Below are 20,678 nucleotides of genomic sequence, written 5' to 3'. Positions count from 1 at the left end.
CTGTAAGTTTACTGGCTGTCCCTGGGCCCTGCTGCTCTGACGTGGTCACGGCTTCATCCTTGCCTTCACCAGGGCTGAAGGGCAAAGCTGCTGCTGGTGAGTGTGTGTTTCTAGTGCAGCCCACCGATTGGACTTCCCAGATTCAGTGCAATGCTACTGAGATTCCTGTTTTACTTCATACCAGCCACTTTTCAAAGTTTACAGGAAAAAAGTCTTAATAAGGTCTTACCCCAAGAAGGGGGGCTTTTCCATCCAGACATTACCATCCAGCACATCTTCTTTTGTTCACTGCATACACCTTATTGACGCTTATTTGAAACTTCCCTTTTTTTACCTTCTCTAGAGTTAATCATTCACAAGTTGGTACATCTGGTGGTTGTTGATTGTAATAGTGACAAATTTCTTTACTTGAAATATTCTTAAATCCCATAATTTTAATACATCAGGTCAACCGCTCCTGTGATTGTCCCTGAATCTTTTGGTTTTGAAAAGGGAAATTCAAATCCAGCAAATCGGATTAGCAGGGCATTGAGGAAGTGCACCAGGGAGCAAACCAGGATGGTCCAGAAGGAATTTGCAAAGTGTTCACTGTGAGTCTTGAATGTAAAAGTTCCCTCTTTGAAATTAGCAATTTTCTCTGAAAGGTGGTGGATCTTCACCTCTGAGGAGAAGAGAATCATGATGAGGCAACCACAGGAACCTGAAAGGGAGGGGGAGATGCTCATCACCTCAGCAATCCTTCAGCTACAATGTACACTGCAGCCAAATACCACATGGAGAATGTTTTTATGGCCACTTAGCTTTAACAGGGATTATTTTTGGAATCCAAGCCAATAGCTATTGAAATGGGTAAGCTTTTCTAATCGAATTTGGCTCAGGACCAGGAATATTTAACATAGCTGCTTTAGTGCCCTGAGCCAGCAAAGTATCTGTGCTCATGTTCAGCTTTAAGTTGCTCATTGTCCCGTTGAGCATAATGGAGCTCTCTCTGTGCCTGAAGATAAACAGGTACTGAAGTCCTTGGTTAAATATGATTGTAACATGTAATACCTTGTAAAGCCAGGGTAAATCTGCCTGTCAGCCTAGCCAGCAGCCCAGAGAGTGGGTGCATGGCAGAGGGATGGGGACACTCTGTTATCCCTGCATGGCAGGGGTTCTTCTCAGAGACCACGCTACAGGGAGCTGCTGCCAGACTCTTGCTCTCTGTCTGCTCAGCTCTTCTGTCCTTGGGAAGGCTGTGCTGCTCTAAGTGGTGGCCTCGCTTACATTGTCTGGAACCCTCCTGTTGTGGGAGCAGTTGCATCACTGATGTATTTTGGTTGGTTTTTTCCCCCTTTTCCTACTCTGGCGTGGTTCCTGATTCTGACCGTGTGTTGGGTGTCTGTGATGCCACCCCAGCTCTGGGGCCCTTCTGCCCTGGATTCCTGCAGCTGCTTGCCCATTCCCATCCTGCCACCCACCCTCGTGTGGGATCTCCCCATTTTATCTCTCAACTTCAATTTGGAAAACACATGTTTTGATACAGCAGAGTCACCCGCCCTCCTGCCTGGATTGATTTTGCCAATTTGGAGACAATGCAGCCACAGTCCTTAACTCGCTCTCCTCTGCTGACAAAGGGTCATCGTGAGTACTGGACTCAGAGCGGTGTCAGCCCTCAGGACAGACCTGCTGGTACTCACAGGCGATGAAGCTCCAGAGGTACAACCCGACGGGACCATGCAGTGTTTCGTAGGGGCTGCCAAAAGCATTGAACATGAAGAACCCTGCTCCCACCAGAGCAAAGACAATCAGTACTGTACAGAAGAGAATGACACTAACATGGATACTTGCAGGGATAATTTTGAGCAAATCTGGAAAAACTGAAAACAAAACAAACACAACATTATTATACACATTAGGCAAAGTTGTCTTGAAGTCAGGCTGGGGGTTCCTGCTCATTTGTGATAGCTGTTTTAATCCTGCTCTTCTAAATGCAGTCAGATGAAGTTATTAACTAGAAATGCTTTTTCATGGATATTTGGAGACAGAAAAATTCTGTGAAACTCAGAAGCATAGACTGGCAAGGAGAGAGAGACCAGCTCCACAGAAAGGCTCTCCTCCCCTTCCTGTGGGTGGTATTTGGTCCTTAATGTAGTCCTCTGGGAAAAACCAGGAAGTTTTATTTGAGGAGGCAGGTCTGGCACAAGGTGTCACAGAAGCCTCTCACAGTGCCGGTGTTATGGGACTGATCTCCCTCGGCTGGAGGCTTGGCCATCCACTCTTCTTTGGGAGTGGGACAGTAAGTCTTTCTTTAGACTTTGTTTTTATTTATGTTCATGAGGTCCCACAAAGTGTTGTGACATAGGAAATGAAATTATCCTGTGATTATGGATGCACAAATTCAGGAATAATTTATTCTAAATATTTTTATGCAGCTTTTAAGCTACTATTTCAAATTCTGGTCCTGTTTGTCTAGGACACAGGGATAGTCATTCAGACAGCATGAGAAAATAATTTTTAAAAATTCCTGTTTGTTTGGCAAAAACAGGTATTTTGGAAGGAACTGTGAAATACACTTCACAGCTCCTGATCCATGGGGGCATGACCAAAGTGAGGTAATAATGCCTCGTGCTGCTTTGCTGTGGCTGTAATGTGTGGAGAGTAAAGCAGCCTCACATCAATTACTCCTCCTTGTAAGGTCTTTTCCAGCAAACTGCTCTGCTGCACCATGCAGGAACACAGAGCAGCAGGTAATAGGGGTATCAAGTCCATTTATCTCTCTGACTAGATGAAAAGGAAATTACTGAAACAAATGTCTGCAAAACTCATGAAGTTCAGCAAGTCCAAGTGCAAGATCCTGTGTGTGGGTCAGGGCAATCCCAGCACAAACACAGGCAGGGTGGGGAATGTGTGGAGAGCTGCCGGAGGAGGAGGATGTGGGGGTGCTGGTGGATGAGAAGCTCCACGTGCTTTGGCCACGTGCACTGGCACCCAGAACCTCCCCGTGCCCGGGCTGATCCCACAGTGTCAACAGCAGGCAAGGGGGGATTCTGCCCCTCTGCCCTCTCAGGTGAGACTCCATCTGCAGAGCTGCCTCCAGCCCTGGGGCCCCCAATATCAAAACAACGTGGAGCTGCTGGAGTGAGTCCAGAGAAGGCCAAGGAGCCAGGCTGGGAGAGCTGGGGGTGTTCAGCCTGGGGAAGGGAAGGCTCTGGGGAGACCTTAGAGCTCCTTCCAGTGCTTTCCTGTGCAGGATTCCTACAAGGAATAGCATTAGTTCCTGTGACACTATCTGATGTTTTGGGAAAACATGCAAAACTGTGTATTTAATAATAGAATTTTGTATTGTTTATTTCAAAAAAACAAATTATGGCATGGTATTGAATCCTCCCCTTGGCACCTGCATCTATAGCTCATTATGTTGTTAACATTTCATATGTGATGCATCATGAAAAATTAATTCCAGAAGCAATGTTGTCTGGAAATGAAAACATTCCTTCATGGTCCTGAATGAACCTGTGTGTGCTGTGCATGACAGAGACCTTTAGAAAATGAACCACTGACCTAGAAACTGATGGGAATGAGTGGGAACAAATGGAGCAGAAGTTTTCCCCAGCTGAACTGGGTTTGCTGGCAGAGCAAATTCATACTACAATTAAAAGAGATATAGTGGTCAGAGGGGAGCATTTAATGGGAACAAGCATAGAACTAAATCATTCAGCCTATTTTCTGTGTCTGTTCTCCTCAGACATGCTAAAGTGCAGTGAGTGCATTAAGCTATGGCTTTGTATTTTATAAGTTTGTCCTGCTTTCCAGAATGCTCCTGGTGAGCTTCCAAGGTACCGAGGTGATGGGAAGGGGCTGCTGCAGCCCCAGGGAACAGGGTCAGCATCTTATTCTCAGTGCTCTCTGAGGTGAATGCTCCTGCCCTGGCTGCAGCTTGTCCCCATCCAGCTGTGCCTCACAGCTGTCACTGACTGAGCCTGAGTGTCAGTCCCAGAGCTGCTGGCAGCTGGACCAGCCCTGGGTCATAAGTCTCACCTACAGCAGTAAACCAAATCCTTGGGATTGCATAGACCCCTCTGAAAATTCACCCAGGGTGCAATAACTGCACACTGGGATGGCACACAAAGCAATCAAGAGGGACCTTCAGCTGTATAAACAGACTAGTGATGGAGTTTAGAGAGAACAAACACTAATACTGTATTAAATGAACTTGGTCTATTTTGGGAAAATGTTATATAGTAAATAATTTCTGGTACCTAGTCTGGGAACCTTCCCTTGCATTAAATCACTGGTGTGAGCAATTTGCATGTGCTGTTGTAGCAGGATTATAAACTGTGTGCTGTAGCAACTTCAGGTGAGGTATTGTTCACACAGCAACTGGCTTTTACTGCCTGTTCCATGTGCTGCTGGGTACAAATGTGTCTCACTTGATCATTTTTTTATTGATCTTCTTATCCTTGAAGATTAATAGGTTATGAATGCAAAGTGAAGCCATTACTAATACTCTGATATTCTGTGTGTCAGGTACTGAGTCAGCCAGCATTCCCAGACAGCCTCCCCCCGTCCTTCTTCCAATTAGAGCCACAGATTGCGAACTTTTGGGCTGCTTTGTTTCTCCATAGCAGCCAGTACCCCAGCTCTTTCCCGAGGTTCTTGCTGGTTTAGTTCATTCTTCTTGACAGCACAGAGGTAATATTGTAATGCTGACACACAGAGGAAGATGACAGAGATTAATTAAACCCCCCAATTATTCTTTTTTAAAGTAGTAGTATAAATCTTTTGGAATGTGGATAGTTGTGTAACTGCATTATAGATTCTTGAAGACGTTAGCTAGGCTGTATTAGCATCATAAAATAAGTTACCGACCCTGAAGATCAGAGCACTGTAAGGGCAGCGTTGCTTCGGCGTGGCCCGTGCTAAGGGGCCGTGCGGGCAGCTCTCTCCCGCCGCCCCAGCTGGCAGCAGGGCGGTGTAAAGACCTCAAACGCCATCGGTACTCACATGAGAACTGGAAGGGTCTCCCCCCGAGCCCGCACTGCCGCACACGCTGCCCGGAGAAGAGCCCGTACTGGATCTCGCCGATGAATTTGTGCAGCTCCGGGCCGGTGGCGTTGACGAGCAGCGCTCCCGTCGTGCAGAGGATCGTCCCCCTCACCCAGAGCTGGGTGCCGATGGCCGCCGCCGTCCCCAGCGCGCAGGCGAAGCTCAGCACCCCGGCTGTGCAAAAGATCAGCTTCTTCTGCTGCGCCGGCATGGTGGCACCCGCGGCTGCCCGTGAGGCGCTGCCGAGGTCCCGAGCGCTGGAGAGCCCCGGGCACCCAGCCAGCCCTGTGCTGCGAGCCCCAGTGCCAGCCAGCCCTGTGCTGCGAGCCCCAGTGCCCAACCAGCCCTGGCTGGAGGATGCTGTAAAGGCTCTTCTTCCCTGCGCCCTTCTGTACAGCTTTGCAGATGTTTCAGTGCATCCCCTGTCACTTGATCGCGAGGGTTTAGGATGACAGATCTCTGTAATTTGATGAGTGCTCTGCTCATTCCAGCTCCCGGCGGAGTGGATGAGTGGGGGGTTCAGAGAACAGCTTGGCTGCTCTATCTGATTATCTGCTCTCCATAAAGGACGTTTTCAGAGTGTTTATTTTTGCAGGTTTTCTTCTAAAGTCGGCAATGCTGAGCTCCTCTCTTGGTTTTTTTTGTTGTTGTTTTGTTTTCTTGGTTTGGTTTGGATGGTTTTTTTTTTCCTTCTGGGTGTATTTCTTTTTTTGCTGTTCTTTAAGGTAATGCCCAGGTAACATACAGCACCCTGCCAAACCGCTGACTTTCAGTATCCAGTTGCTTTTGGGCACCTGCTTGCACTTGTTTTGCCAATCAGGGTGCTCTCTGGCAGGGGCAGTGTGTCTGTTATGTACAGTGCTCTTTCGGCTGCAGTGTGTAGAATGCTCAGGCAAACTGTTCAGTCCAAGTTTCAAAGATACACAGATACGTTTTGTCTTAAACTTCACGGAAGACCCAGCCCACCCTGAGGCTCAGGAACACACGGCTCCTGCGCCTCATGTCCTGCTGCCGCTGGGCACCTGCCTTGCTCTTCGCACGGCGTCCCCTGGAGTGTGGCCAATGCGGGTGCTCGGCGAGGGCCAGAGGCACCGTGTGCATCCACCTACCGACTGCCAGGGACTTCAGCAAAAGCGGGGTTTGGGTTTTTTCCGAATCAGATCACCTTACTGGTTTGTTAACTGCATGCACGCACTCTGCAGGTGGTTCAAGAATATCATATCATCTGGGCTTAAAGACTGAGTCTAGTTTAAATTTGTAGGTTTTAAGGAAACCTGGAATTGAAATGAAATAAGGCTGTGTAAAAAGGATTTGCTGATTTGGTTTGGGCTTTTTTTTAAGCTATTGCCTGTTTATCAGACTTGTTGGTCCTTGCCTTTGCAAGCACAGCTGGATGCATGAAAATAATTAATATGAGACAGTGTAGGTCAGTACCAGCCTTTATTATACCAGTACTTTATTGCTATTACCTAGTTCAGCCGCAGCTTTCAAATTATCTATTGTTTGACTAGAGAACTGCTTAGAGACAAAAGACACGTGGTTTGCCTGTTCTTGTCCATAGCACATTTAAACATAAGCTCATTTGTAGAGTGCTGCTGTTAATTTTATTTAGACTTGTTTGCAACCCAGTGTCTAGTCTCGTTTTTCCAAAGTACCCCGTGTCCGTACTGTCCCAGAGACGCAGCACGGGGAGAGGATCTGGCACAAATAATGGGTAGAAAGGGGAAAACTTCTCATTCTTGCTTGCTGTAACTCTGATAGAGGAATGTACCCACCACTCCAGCACCTGAGGAAAGGACAGCTCTACTAGGCGAGGGGAGGGCGTTCTGTACAGCGGGGCACGGGTTCCAGGCTGTGATCGCGGCTGCAGCCCTGTCAGTAAGGTGGGCAGGTGTGGGATAACCACTGACGCGGGAAAAGGGAGCCCTAGAGCTTTCAGGTTGTATTGCTTGTGCTTTGAAGATCCATTAATCAGAAACTGCACTTCTCTTGACATCACATCTCCTGTCCTGCTTAGCCCTCTGGGCTCAGTGGATCCACGCGGGTGGTACAGGAGGGCCCCCGGGAGCACCCCTAGGGATGGCGGAGCAGCGTGCCCTGTGCACAGAGTGGCAGCTGGAAGGCCATGGCCAGCCAAGGCTGCAGCTCCTGGGGATGTGGTCACTGCTGCTGGAGCAGCACCGTGCTCCTTTACAGATGGTCGGTACCTCTGGGAGAAGGTCGGGAGAGCGCACACGGACGGTGCCCTCGCTCCTCCGCTTGGCCCCGGGGCGCTGGCGCTGGGAAGCGGGGGGGCTTTGCTGCTCTGCCGCCCACCCGCGAGCCGCACGGGGCGGTTCGGACCCGCACCGGGCAGCGCCCCCGGGGCGGCCGGCGCTGTGCGGGGAGCTCCGTGCTGCCGGGCGCTCGCTGCCGCCGAGGGGATTGATAATTTCTCCGCTGCGATGAAGACGATAAAGATGGGGGAAGCGCCAGGGTGCGGACGCTGAGCCCCTGCGGGTGCTCGGCCGCCCCGCTCCACTGCCCGGACGCTGCCCCGGCGCCTCGGCCCCGCCAGCCCAGGGACAGCCGAGGGCTCCGTGCCCGGCAGCGCGGGGGCCCGGTCCGCACCTGCCGCGGGGGCGGAGGGGATGGGCCGGGCCGCGCCGCCCCCGCCCGGCCCCGCCGCCCGCAGCCCGCCCCCGGCGCGGGGTGAGCGGGGGGCGCGCCGCCGATGCCGCTCCCTGGCGCTCGCCGCCCGCGAACATGAGCGATCATGGCCGCCTTCGGGCTCCTCAGCTGTGAGCACCGGCCGCTCAAACGCCCGCGCCTGGGGCCGCCCGACGTTTACCCGCAGGACCCGCGCCAGAAGGAGGTGAGACCGGCCGGGCCCGCGCCTCCCGGCCCGCGCCTCCCCCGAAACTTTTGAGCGGCGCCTGCGGAGCCGCCGCTGACTTGCATTTTCTGCGGTGAGCGGGGGCCGCCGTCCCGCTCACCGCCCCGCTCCCCGCAGCGCGGCCGCGGCACCGCGCTTGCCTGCGGGGAGGGCGGAAAAGGTGCAGCCGTGAGGGTACAACTGCCTGCTGTGAGGGGCACCCCCGGCCTGTGAAGGGCATCCCTGGCTCAGGGAGAGTGAGGGGTGCCAGTGGCCGGGGGTGAACGTGGTCCTGCTCAGCTGCCCACCATGTGTCTGACCTGATGGCAGGGATCTGCCGTCAGAGGAATGAAACGTCTGCACGGTGTTGAAGGTCGGGAAATGCATCTGAAAAGGGAGGGTAGAGGCTGAAAGTTGTGCTTTGCCATCAGGCTGTGGCTGTCCTTCTTGCAAATACCACAACCAAACCCACAGAGACCCAATGCTACCAGAGCTGGGGCAAGCGTGTAGCTCAGGCAGGTGCTGTGGTGTGGCTGGCTCCTCCAGCAAAGCTCCACAGCGCACTGCTCTCCCTGGCCTGGCTTCAGTCTTGCTTCCCAGATGCCAGTCCTTCATAGGTGAATGGAACGAGCCTCTGGGAAGGGTTTGTGAACTGGATGTCTCCCAGCAAAGTCAGCAGTTTCGCCGTGATTGGCCTTGTGTGCTGTGTTGTGTCTTGTACACAAAGCTGTGTTTGCAGGTATCTCTGCCCCAGCCTCTGGGGTGTCCTGTGCTGCTGTCCCTGGCTGCCCTCTGTCCTGGCGAATTCGGCACCCATGGAAGTCATCAGGCTGGTGATGAGGATGAGCACTGCTTAACTCGAGCAAGTACAACTGGGTAGCCATGCAACCCTCTTCATGCTTTGCTCTTTGCCTGGTCTGTTGTCACGTTGTATTGTGGAGGTTTCCAGCAAGGAGGCTAATTAGGGTAATTTGTTAGTAGTTTATGAGCATCATCATCTGGTTCACATAGGCTGGAGGGCAGCCATAAGAGTGACTGCTGGTTAGCGCTGGTTGAGAGGAGCCGAGACAACAGGCAGTAAAAGATGTGGATTTAAGTCCATTGCTAATCCTTTGAGACATAGCTCAGGGTCTGTGACCTCCGGTATCTTTCTGTCTCCGCACTCTTCATCAACCTTGATGGTCACAGTAACTGGAAATATTCCTCTAACTTGTAGTTTCTATGCTATGACAATTTCTATCCTGACTAGGCTGGCAGGACTGCATCCAAACTTGGCTGTGACAATGTATGGAGATAAATTTTTAGTTCTGGACTGTTGAATATTTTTAGTCAGGTGGTGAACTGATTCTTGCAGACATATTTATAAATATGCAGCCCATTACAATAAGAATGGAAGTAGCAAGTGCCCAGATGGTTAATATTTAAAATAGGTTTCATGGGTGCATTATTGACTAGAAAATAACTGCAACAGTCTCGTTACTGGCCACAATGGGATTGATTTCCCCTGGTTTGGGGAAAGTCTTTGTTCCACCTCTGTTGGTGCAACGTTTTTGTGTGTGTCACATGTACAGGACACAGCCCTGTGTCCCCTAGCTTCGGGGCTGCTGAGGGCTGGCTGTCATTTGAAGGAGACCAACACAGACTTACAGGTCCCAGTGGAGCTGGGATGGACTCTCTGGTGATGTCGTTGTCGCCGACTGTTCTGTGCCTTTCTAAGCTCCCTCTCTGCCAGGAGCAGCACCTCCCGGGGCCCTGGGCTCTCATGCTTTGGAGCCTGTTCACCTGGGTACCAGGTGCAAATCCGTGTCCTTAGCAAGGTCCCCTGTGAACAGCCTGGGCTAGGGCTCGGCCCCTGAGCGCTGGGCGTTCACCCTGTGTGCAAAATACCCTCTGCAGAAATGAGGGGGTGGGGGGAGGAAGTCTTCAAATGGCATAGGCATAGCTTCTGCTTGGAGGCACTTACCTGTTGGGGCTGCTTTTAGCACCTCATATTGCTCTGAAAGAGAAAGACCGGAAGAAATTAGCTTTCCTTGTCTTTCTGTAATGTGGTTTTTTTGAACTTTGGTCAGTGCTTTGCAAGTAGTTTCTCTGTACGTGAGCAATCTATGCTGCTGATGTGGAACAAAAGGTGCTTTGGAAACCAGCCTCCCACCCCTTTCCAGCCTCCTACCCCGTCTCAGCCTCCACTTTTTTCCTGGCCTCTACTTGCCCTCCTGCCTTCCACCTCTTTCCAGCCTTTTCTCTAGAAGACATCTGAGCTCTCTAGAGTTTGTGACATTAGCCTGTCCTGGCTGCAGCAGCTGAAGGCAAGTGTTGGAATCAGCTAACACTTTTTTGTGCTCTGAATTACCACCATCTCCTTAAGATGGGTAAAATATACTGCAAATTGTGTTTGTTACAAGCCAATAAAACCATGGAATGTGCCATGTCTGCAGGCCAGAGCCTGATGATTTTACTTGTGAGTAATGCTTTTAACTTCAGTTGAATTGGGTTTCAAAGCACGAGAAAGTACAATTGACATTATTTTATGCTAAGAAATAGTTTTCAGACAGAAGAAATGGCATCCTCTTCTCTGCACGTGGTACACAGGATTTGACCCCCAAGGCTCCATTCTCCAACGTCTGCACTCACCAGTAGCCCAGGCTCCCTCCTCACTGGTAGGATGGGTAAAGCAGTTGAAATTTCTGCCAGAGGCCTCTCCAGAATGGTCCCCCATATCCCAGCTGGGCATCCCTCTGGGCCCTCTCAGTGTCTGTTCCATCAAAACCTGCTCTTGCCCATGGTTGGCTGCTGGGCATGGCTAATCCTTAATTGTAACTTAGGAGTTGTTGATTTGGGACAGATAATGCTCCTCTAAATATTTTATTCCTCTCTGCATCATGAAATACAGCTTGTTTCATAATCTCTGACTGGCACAGTATTTTATAGTCTTTTTTGGGGAGTTATTTTTTAATCTTGTTGTTCAAACCTGGCATTGGATAGTGTAAGCTGAACTGAGTGGAGGGTTTATCGCCCTGTGTTGGAACCCTGGACCTCCCTGTCTCCACAGGTTTGGGTCTCCAAGCTAATGCTGTGGTTACTCCAAGCTGCTGAAGGTATGAGCCCTGTTGTATTAAAAAGACATGAAGCAAAAGACGGAGCATGTGAGAGGATCTAAAAGTAATGACTAATTTAAAAGATTCACTTAGTTGCTTTTGTGAGTTTAATTTGGACTTCTTTTAGAATTCTATTCTGAAAGGATATTTTTGACGTTTTGGAGAAAGATTTCAAAGATTCCTTGGGCTTGCCTGTCAAACAGTGCTGGTATAGCTCTGCACATTGTCTGTTTGCCCAGCTAAGATGTCAGAATCCACTGACCAGTTCCTAGTTTATCAAAACCTTGACACATCCTTAGCTCCCTGCTTTTCTTTCATTGGCCTGATGCTGAATTGAGCAAGTGTTACTGCAGCTGTAGGGAAGCAGGAGAATGCTTCAGTTGAAAGAGCTCATTCCTATTAATTAAAAGCGAATATAGGATTATACAGTCCAGAACACCCAACAATAACACCACAATGCTCGATTCCAGCAGTGAGCTCATCTGTTCTCATGTAGATACGGCTGACCTGAGGCAGCTGGCTGGGTACGTGTCACAGGTGTGGTCCTCAGAGCAGCACTCTGGAACGAAGGACCGTGCACAGACTTCTCGCAGGAACACCGGCTCGAGGTTCTCAGGCTGCCCTTCTGACAGATCCCGCCTGTACGGGCTGTGTTCACACGCGGGGCTGTGCACGGGGCTTGAATATCCCACACAAAACAAGTAAAAGTCTGTCTGAAACAAATTAGTGCAATTTGGGCCTGAATGTTCACTTGGCTATTTAAAATTGCAGAAGGGTTTTAAGCCTTGTTTGGGCACGCTTGGGGCCCTGGCTGGCGTTTGGAAAGGCAGCTCGCCACTCCTGCAGGAGCCCAGAAGAACCAGTGTGTTGTGGCATGGGCACCACTCAGTGACAGCAGCCTGAGTGCTCTTGTTCTTCTCCTTAGCACACGGCCAGGTAGCGTGGACTTGCCCCTGGTACGATCAGCGTGTACAGCTGAGCTGTGCTGGCGTTCCTGCCTCTGTGCCCAGGAGCTTCCCCTCTGCCAGGGCACAGCCCTGCTCTCAGGGAATGAGCCTGAGCTGGTAACGGAGCTGCTACGAGTGAGATGTAACGAGAGCTCCTGTGAACATCCATTTTATCATTTTGTTTGTAAAGGTGTCTCCATTCCCTGTGTTTGCAGGTGGTGTCTTTTCATTTCCATGTGGTGCTCAGTTATGTAACTGTGCCACGTCCTGAGTTTTCTTGCTGAAGTAGTAGAGGAAATCTGAGCTGCTAATGGAGCCAGACAAACCAAGCACTGATGTGTTTGTGTTGTCAGCCCCTCACAGCTTGTTCCTACAGTGGTGGTAGGTGTGGAGTACAACAGACTGTTCTTGGTTATTTTCAGCATAATGCTGAAATTTAGATAGTGTGTTTTAAAACGCAAAGTTTAAAGATAACAGAACCTGGGTCAGCTCTGGAAGTGGTGCTATTAGTAACAATGTCTCCATCTGTTTGCAATTTACCTTTTATTTGTTTGCTTGTAATGTCTTTGATCACTTCCAGCTCTCTCTGTAGCTGTGTTTTCAGGACTGTCTGGGGGATAGTGTGGGTGGAGTAGTGTTCCAGCAATTCTGGTGGATTTAATTTAAAATTCAGATGAGCTTTGCTAAGTTCAAAAACCTTGGAGAGCTTAGAGTTCCTCAAAATATGTTAGTCTGCTGTGTTACTCCCAAACTTTGGGAAAATACTGAAAAGCATAATGCATGGCAAAGTGTAAGAGAAGAAACTGAAAGGAAGCTTCTGGTTCGCTGTTTTTGGGAGACATGTCGCCCAAAACTAGGAATAAAATCTTCTAGAAAAACGGTGGCATTCTTAACTTTATTTTCTGCTCTTTGCTTGGTCACAGTGCAGTTGCTCTTTGCTTTCAGAGGGTATTTCACAGCCATCTCACTCAATACCAGTTGTCTGTGGATCACCTGAGCTTGTGTAGAGTACCTGTGGTGGCAGGTAACTGCTTCCTTGGGGAGATCTGTGCCTTCTCTTCAGAGGCAGGTTGGAAAAACCCAAGTTCCCATCCAATTGGTGTAGGAAAACCTGTCTGGCAGGCACGTGATCCTGAATGAGTGAACAAATGGCACAGCCTCCATGGAAGAATATTAACTTTGGTGAAGGCACAGAGTGAAGATAGGGAAGGATGTGGCTTCCTTAGGAAATTTGTGAAGACTTGGGAGTGTGTTTGTGCCTAATGCTGCTGACCCCCCTCTTGCCTGTTGTGTGTTCTTGCTGTGAATGCAACGCAGCCAAGCCTGCCTAAGTACCAATAAACAGCAAAATGAAGGTGTGTTGACAGTGTAGTAGGAGACCAGTCGTGCTTCCACTGCAGAAGTAGCTCCAAAAGAAGTGGGTTTAGTTGCAGCAGGGCTGGATGTTCACCTGGAATTGCTTTTACTAGAGGTGATCTGTTTCCTGTTTCAGTAGATGTTCTCAAATGATGATGGTGGGCCCATAAACCACAATAGAAATGTTTTAATTGTCAACAGAACAACAATACAAGCTTGTTTTCCTGCTGGGGTAGGGACATACAGGGTTCTGGTGCTAAGGAGAAGTGTGCAGCAGCATTCTGTGGAGCAATTCAGCTGCTCCCAGGGTATCTGAGGAGAGGGGGATGTGTTGCTCTCCCAGTGCTGGTCAGGGGGGCTGTGGTCTGACACCACTTTCACAAGGGAAATTTCAGGCTGTGTGCTGGGGAGTGCTCCAGGTTTTACAGAGGATGCTAGTGGTGCTCCAGGTTTTATAGAGGCCTTGCTTCCTGCTGCCCTTCTCCTGGGCAGCAATTCCCTGTCAGCAAAACCAGCAGCATCTGTCAAGTGATGGCCTCAAGTCTGTAGTGAAGTGAACACCTGATGGGGACCAGAAGATAACAGTGGCATCATGTTCCCTTTGCCAAAAATCCTGTGAGTGTGCAGAGGGCTCTGAGTGTTCAGATGAACACAGAATGTGATGTACTAGCAAATACAAAAATTTTCCGTATAAAAGCACGCTTCTTGGAATGATGCAACTTCTTAAATTGTCGTTTCATCTTTTGTGCTTAAAACACTCTTTACAGGATGAGCTTACAGCAGTGAATGTAAAGCAAGGCTTCAGCAATCAGCCTGCCTTCTCTGGAGATGAGCATGGATCTGCCAGGAATATTGTCATCAACACCTCAAAGGTAAGACAGGGCCTCTATCACTCTGGGTGCACTCACAGAAATTGGAGCCAAGCTGACAGTGGTGGTACTTGGGTCTGGAATGCTTGGCTTTCTAGTCAGAAGTCTTGGTATGAAAGTTAATTACAGAATGAATATCAGAATGCTGAACTACCTGCTGTCATCAGTCATCAGAGGAAACCATGGATGCCAAGGAAAAAACACAACTAGCACACTTCAGTGTACAAGGGACATTACACTTTTGCTCTTGTTCTTTCATTTGTGTGACTTACTGAGACAGTAGTGACTCCTCCTTCCCTGAAAGTCCCTGGTGCTTACATGTCTATAGCTTGCTTCAGTCTTTTATCTGTTTCCCCAGGGTATTTTCTGCCAGGAGAAACTGATCACTATGGTCCAGATCTCTTGGAAATGTATTCTTGGACTGTTTAGTGAATTTTAGCTTAGCTCTTCTGTGGTTGTTTTTGAGAATCAAAGAAGTTTAAGATACATAAGAGCAATAAAATTTACTAAAATATTGGTTACTATCTTGCAAATTGAAAATAATAGCTGTTTAGAAAAAGCCTTCCCATATTTCTTTGAAACATCTGTCCAGATTAATGTACTCTTTTGTAATTCTTTTTTTTTCCTGTTGGAAAGGCAGGAAGAAAGCATTTGGAAGGAGAATGTTATCAAGAAACTTATAAAAATGTTTCCAGACAAAGTAATTTTCTGCTATTTGACTTTGAAAATCTAACTTCTTATGACTTATTAGAAAATATGAAATTATGTATACAGTGTTACTCTTTTAGTGGAGGAAGAGATGCATGTAAATGACAGGGTTGCTATTGCTGAAATGTTAAAAGTTTTCCTGTTACCTTCTTCTGAATTGTCCTTTTTCCCTAGGAATGCTACCTGCAGGCATTTTCTCTCATATATTAATTATTCACGTTTTGACTGTTGAACAGAACTGTTTGAAATGTGGAACATAAATTCACAAGGAAGTGCTTGTCGTTCTTTCAATATTTAAGTATAGAATTACCAAAATAAGTTCAGTATCTCCTAAAGGCTTCCCCTCTATTTTAAAATGACCCAGTGATGATTATTCTGACTGGCAGGCCTATTATTTATTCCTGTTATAGTCATTCTGAAAAGCAAATAAGCTTACATTGGAAATAAAACCTCTGGGTTTTTTTCCTGCTGTTTTGGGATTGAGGGTACCAGGGGAGCAAATCTTGCAAAGCTTCTCCTTGTGGAGGTACCGGGCGGTAGCAGAGGGGCTTTGAGTAGAAGTCAGACTTCTGAGGTTCCCTGAGACTTTGAAGCTTTGGCTGCTGTAGCTGCTGATAGACAGGCAATGGATGCAGTTCCTGTGACAGCTGGTTTGATCGAAACAGAAGTGAAAAGTGTGTATTTATGCAGTTTGTGCTGCCATGAAGGGCAGGAGGGGAGGAATGTTCTCTTAGGCTCCGCTGCACTGGGGCCTGGATCCAAACAGGTGTTGGCTGGCAGGATATAGCTCTGGGCATGCAGTGGCTGTCCCAAGGGGCAGCTCAGCCCTGGTGGCCTTGAGCCCTGGTCCCTTTGATTGTTTTTGCTGACCCACAGCCTCTACAGTGGTAATGCAGATGTATCACACAGGTGTTCGATATTCTGAACCCCCCTCTCCTCTCTGCAGGGAGTAAGTGTGATCCCATTACACTGCTCTGGAGCGAGGACTGCATCCCTTCAGATGGAAATCCTTGTGTATTAATGTACAGTAGATACTTAATTACTGGATTGTCATACATGTTTTTCTCGCCCCCCAGATCAGTGCTTACTTCAGCAGCATCCTGGCAGAAAAGCTCAAACTTAACACTTTCCAGGACACGGGGAAGAAGAAACCCCAAGTAAATGCCAAAGACAACTACTGGCTGGTGACTGCTCGGTCTCAGAGTGCAATTCACAACTGGTTCATGGATTTGGCAGGAAGTAAACCCCTGACTCTCTTAGCAAAAAAGGTATCAGAATATCCTTACTCTGTTTCCTGGATATTGGATTGTACTGGGCTGGGCTGTAAGAACAGCGCAGTATTTTGGAGCATGCTGGATGAAGCGTTGTGCTGGAGGCAGCTGGGGCTGTGCAGTGTGCCTTCTCTGCAAGGAGGGGGCTTGAGCAAGGGGCAACTGCTGATCTAACTGGCACAAAGTTCCTTTGAATGACTACATTTCATGTCCAGAATGTTTCTCTTGTTGAACCCTTACCCAAAACCATGACAGAGCTCTGTTTTCCAGAGTTACTGAGGATCAGCTCAGAGGATGTTCTTCGCACTTTGGATGTCAGTGGCTGTTGAGAGGTTTGCTCATGGCCTTGTAGGCAGTAGGTCAAGGATGCTCCTGATGAAGCCTGGAAGACTGTAGGGCAGTGTCTCTTTTTTGTCAATCCCTGAGTTCCCCTGTGCCTGGACAGTTGGTGTTGTCAGCGCAGTGGGTTCCTGGGCTGATGCAGAGTCTGCCACCCTCCAGGCTGTGTGAGGCTGAGCAGTGGAGGCCTGGGATGACCTGCTGGAGCCAGCTGCTGTTGGACTGTGTGCTGTAACTTGCTGCCTGTTTTCTTTCAGGTTCCCATTCTCAGTAAAAAAGAAGATATTTTTGCTTACTTAGCAAAATACTCTGTGCCACTGCTGCGAGCGGCATGGCTGATCAAAATGACATGTGCCTACTATGCTGCTATTTCTGAAGCTAAAATCAAGAAACGCCAGGCCACTGACCCAAATATTGGTAAATAAATGTCTTTAATGTCTCCATGCATGGTAATAGCTGAAGGGGCCTGCTTCTCTTTTTCATGGCTGTGGTGTTACTGGGTGTTCAGAGAAGAATCTTTGTAGTGGGAACTGGAGTAAAAATGCTTTAAAATCAGTTTCACTTAGAAGTATGTGTCATGTACTGCCTGGTTGGCTGCTTCTGCTCCCAGCTGAATCCTCCCAAAATCTCCAGGTGCAGCACCTGAGGAGATGGCTGTGCTGCATCTCAGCACCGACACCGGTCACTGTGGGACTGGTAGGAGTGGCAGGGGCTGTGCCAAGCTAAATGTTGCCTGGGGCTGAACAGAATTGCTACTTTAGAATGCCCATAATGAAATGTGCAAATTTCAAAGCTTATTTATTAGAACACAGCTGGCAATTTATGTATTTTAAGGACTACTCTTAAAGGACACGGTGTGGCACCAAGCCAGTGGGCCAGGCAGTGACCACCTTTAAGGTGTTCAGAGATGCTTTAACTGTTATCAGAGTTGTGGTTTTACTCGCACAATTTACATACGATACCTACAGCATTTCTGCTATCTGAAACGAACATTTTTCTTCTTTCCCCTCAGAATAATTGTGTTCAGAATAGACAATTTCAGTGCTGTTTAGCAGCATCTCTGTAATGCTGGGAGAAATGTCTGCTTCTTCCTGCCAACTCGCCCTCATGGGAGGGGCGTAAGGAGGAGGTGGGGAAAGCTAAGGCTGTCCATGCCTTAGTTGTAATCGTGTATCTACACCTACTTTGCTCTGGCTGGGAGTAGCAGCTCTTCATAGCAAAGGGGTTCGTGTTTCCTGGGAGGGTGCAAGGTGGTCGTGTGTATCTGGGGTTGGCAGGTCCTCCTGCTCTGGTACCCCCCTCACAGTGGGGGCAAGTGGGGCCAGGCAGCGTCTGTGGGCTGAGGGGCCAGTGGCTTTATCAGTGCATGTTCTGAGCTGGGTTACTGAAGATTTGGTCCTCTGTCCAAATTCCCTGTTCTGCAGAGGTTGTTGAGAGCTTTTTGGGAGGTAGTTTCATGTGTGTTACTGAGCAGCCTTTGGCATTTCCCGGAGTGTTTTATATCTCTACGCCTTGGCTACCAGAAAGGTGGTATTGCATTGTTTCCAACGCAGTGGCACAGAGACATTGGTAATTGCTTTGGGAAAATTATTCTTTCATACTGTCACATGAAATAAATTTGAACTAGTGGATTTGAAATTGTTTTCCCAAAATCAAGCGAATGTTTGATGTAAATGTAGTTAAACTGCTCTGTGAAAACACTAAACCCCACTAGCTTCATCCAGAAATTCCAGTGGGTTTGGGTAGAAAAGCTTCCAATGTGTAGTCTGTATTTGTTGACAGAGCGGCCAATTACAGATGCAAAAGGCAAAAAGAAGGAATGTGCTAGCTGGAGTCTGAGATGGGCAGTGGACAGTGAAAAGAGTTGTGTTTGAGAGTGGTGGTTTCTGTAGCTCTGACAGTAAACAGCTCTGGTTGTCACAGCAACTGCATTATGGAGTCGTAAAAGAGGGTGCTCTTGTTAAATGTTCTGTTTGCTGATAGACACAGCTCTGCCAGAGGTTTGTCTCCAAGATATTCACAAATATCCTGGATTGTTCCAGTTGCTGCTGAGAGAATTCCTTCCTTACAAATCCTCTTTTCCTCTTTTCACTGTGCCATGCAGACCTGCTCTGTGCTGGTCACACTGACCACAGAAACTGCTGCTGGGCTGCTGCAGCCTTGTCAGAGTGAAAACCTGGAGAAGCTGGCATTTCCAGAGTGGTTGCAGAAGGAATGGTTTTATAACCTATTGCCTGTGCAAATTTCCAATCAGTTTTATGTTGGCTCTGTTTGGAGGGGGAAGGGGGAAAGCAGTAAAGATGGAAGGAAGTAATGTAGTATATTTATTTTATCTATTTCAAGGCAGTTTTGTGACTGACTGTTGAAATCTGATGAGACAGGCGATTCCTTAAAGGCACAGCTGTGTCAGTGCAGGCTGCTTGCACACTGACAGCTCTGAGAGCAGGTGCACACAGGAGAGCCCCATTAATTTGCCAGAGATGCAGGGGTAAGGCTGGGGACAAACATTTCTGGTGACAAAGACAGTGTAACTTTGTTTCGATTCTCACTGTGCAGGAAACCTTTGATCACCTGAAGTTTTCTAATTGCAAACGTATTTTGTAGAATGGACTCAAATTGTAACCAAATACCTCCGAGAGCAGCTGGCAAAGGTTGCAGAGTTCTACCATGGAACTTCGAGCCAAGGCAACAGCTCTGTGGTGATGCCTTCAGAGGTGGAACAAGCCCTGCAGCAGTGGGAATACAATGAAAAACTGTCATTTTATATGTTTCAGGTAATACTTTTAGGAGTGCAGGGATTTTTTTTTTGAGTTACTATTCTCGGAAAATCCAGTTTTAGAACTCAGTGGTAGCTTTTGTCATAAGACTTGCATAAATTGTAAATGCTAATCCCTTTTACAGATTTGGTGGCTGAAAAAGCTCTGATTTGCTCAGTCTGCCTGATTGCAATTGCAGCAGTGCACTCAATTATTCTCTCTCATATATCATCCCATCTTTTCAGGGTGTTTTCAGTGACCGTGGCTCAGGCTGAGGCCACTGTGGCACATGAAGCCTCGGGTGTTGGAGTGGTGGCCGGGCTTTCAGTTCTGCCTGGTTCTAGTGCAGCAGAACACTCTGGTTGTTTCCAGCCGAGGGCAGAAGCAGCAGGAAGGTTTCTGGGAGGGGGTCACCCCTGCTGAAGCTGCGCAGAGCACGGGTGCTGTGCCTGGCCTCTGTCTGTGGCACTGCTGGCGGCGCCGGGGCTGCAGCGGTGCTTGAGGGAGTTGGTAGCTCTGTGGTGACACGGGTACCGAGGGCTCAACCAGAGTGAAATGAAGCATGGCATTACACAGCTGCTTGTTGAGTGCTCCCAGGTAACATGTGATGTGTTATTTGAAATCCTTTAAGGAAGGAATGCTCGAGAGACACGAGTATTTGACATGGATACTGGATGTTTTGGAAAAAATCAGACCCACTGATGATGATCTTCTGAAGCTGTTGTTGCCACTGATGTTGCAGGTACGTGCGTATTTTAAAGCCAAAATCAGTGTGTGATTCACACCTGTTAAATTTGTGGTGATAAAATCTATATAAATATTGTTTGGTGCATGATTGGAGTTTATAAATGCCTATGAGATGTTCATGTTTTATAATCCTTGACTCAGTTTGGTAGAGGGAATCTTTTACTGTAACTGGTCCTGGAGAGCAGATGAAATTTTTAAGAGAAAGAAGTATAGATGTACATTTGAGCTATTCTTTTCTAACTTCTGGAATCCTAAACATTGGAAGTGTTTCTTTCCAGTTCATGCATGACAGCTGTTAGGTTGTCAAGGAAAATGGGTACACGGAGCAGACCATGTAGTAAACTGCATTTTTTTAAATTTCAGTACTCAGAAGAGTTTGTTCAGTCAGCTTACCTGTCCCGCCGCCTTGCATACTTTTGTGCCAGACGCCTGTCCTTGCTGCTCAGCGATGGGCCTAACCTTGGAGCTGCCCATTCCCCTCACATGATCCTCGGACCAAGTAACCCTCCCCTGGCAGTGCCCAGTCCGACTGCCCCTGGGGTGAGCCCAGCACAGATGACCTGCTCAGATTTCCTCGCCTGCCCTCAGCACCGTCCACTGGTGTATGGACTCAGTTGCATGCTGCAGGTAGGCCACTGCTCTGCTGCTCTTTGTTTTCAAGGCTATGTCCGTTCAGTGTGTTGGAAAACAGTGGGGTTTGGGTGGGAC

The 20,678-nt window shown here is 48.3% G+C and overlaps 2 protein-coding genes across 2 annotated transcripts in view; one reads left to right on the top strand and one right to left on the bottom strand.

Moving 5' to 3' along the window:
* Nucleotides 1-434: 434 nt before the first annotated feature.
* Nucleotides 435-5,239, bottom strand: CLRN1 (clarin 1; the record flags this gene model as incomplete). Its single annotated transcript, XM_082288457.1, has 3 exons — nt 435-700; nt 1,680-1,859; nt 4,987-5,239. The coding sequence occupies 3 exons, from the start codon at nt 5,237-5,239 to the stop codon at nt 435-437; spliced, it is 699 nt and encodes a 232-aa protein (XP_082144583.1).
* Nucleotides 5,240-7,783: 2,544 nt separating this feature from the next.
* The window catches only part of MED12L (mediator complex subunit 12L), a gene marked incomplete at both ends in the record, with an annotated part of 100,875 nt that continues 87,980 nt past the window's right edge, over nt 7,784-20,678 (top strand). Inside the window, 7 exons of the mRNA XM_082288277.1 lie at nt 7,784-7,882; nt 14,048-14,152; nt 15,934-16,125; nt 16,725-16,884; nt 19,072-19,241; nt 19,855-19,965; nt 20,334-20,597. Of these exons, the coding sequence (XP_082144403.1) occupies nt 7,784-7,882; nt 14,048-14,152; nt 15,934-16,125; nt 16,725-16,884; nt 19,072-19,241; nt 19,855-19,965; nt 20,334-20,597 (1,101 nt within the window). The remainder of the gene's footprint in view (nt 7,883-14,047; nt 14,153-15,933; nt 16,126-16,724; nt 16,885-19,071; nt 19,242-19,854; nt 19,966-20,333; nt 20,598-20,678) is intronic.

The sequence above is a fragment of the Coloeus monedula genome, assembly GCF_965178545.1.
Source record: "Coloeus monedula genome assembly, chromosome: 10".
Classification (NCBI taxonomy): domain Eukaryota; kingdom Metazoa; phylum Chordata; class Aves; order Passeriformes; family Corvidae; genus Coloeus; species Coloeus monedula.
The sequence above is the reverse complement of the archived record's forward strand: the minus strand, read 5'-3'. Positions and strand labels throughout refer to the sequence as shown.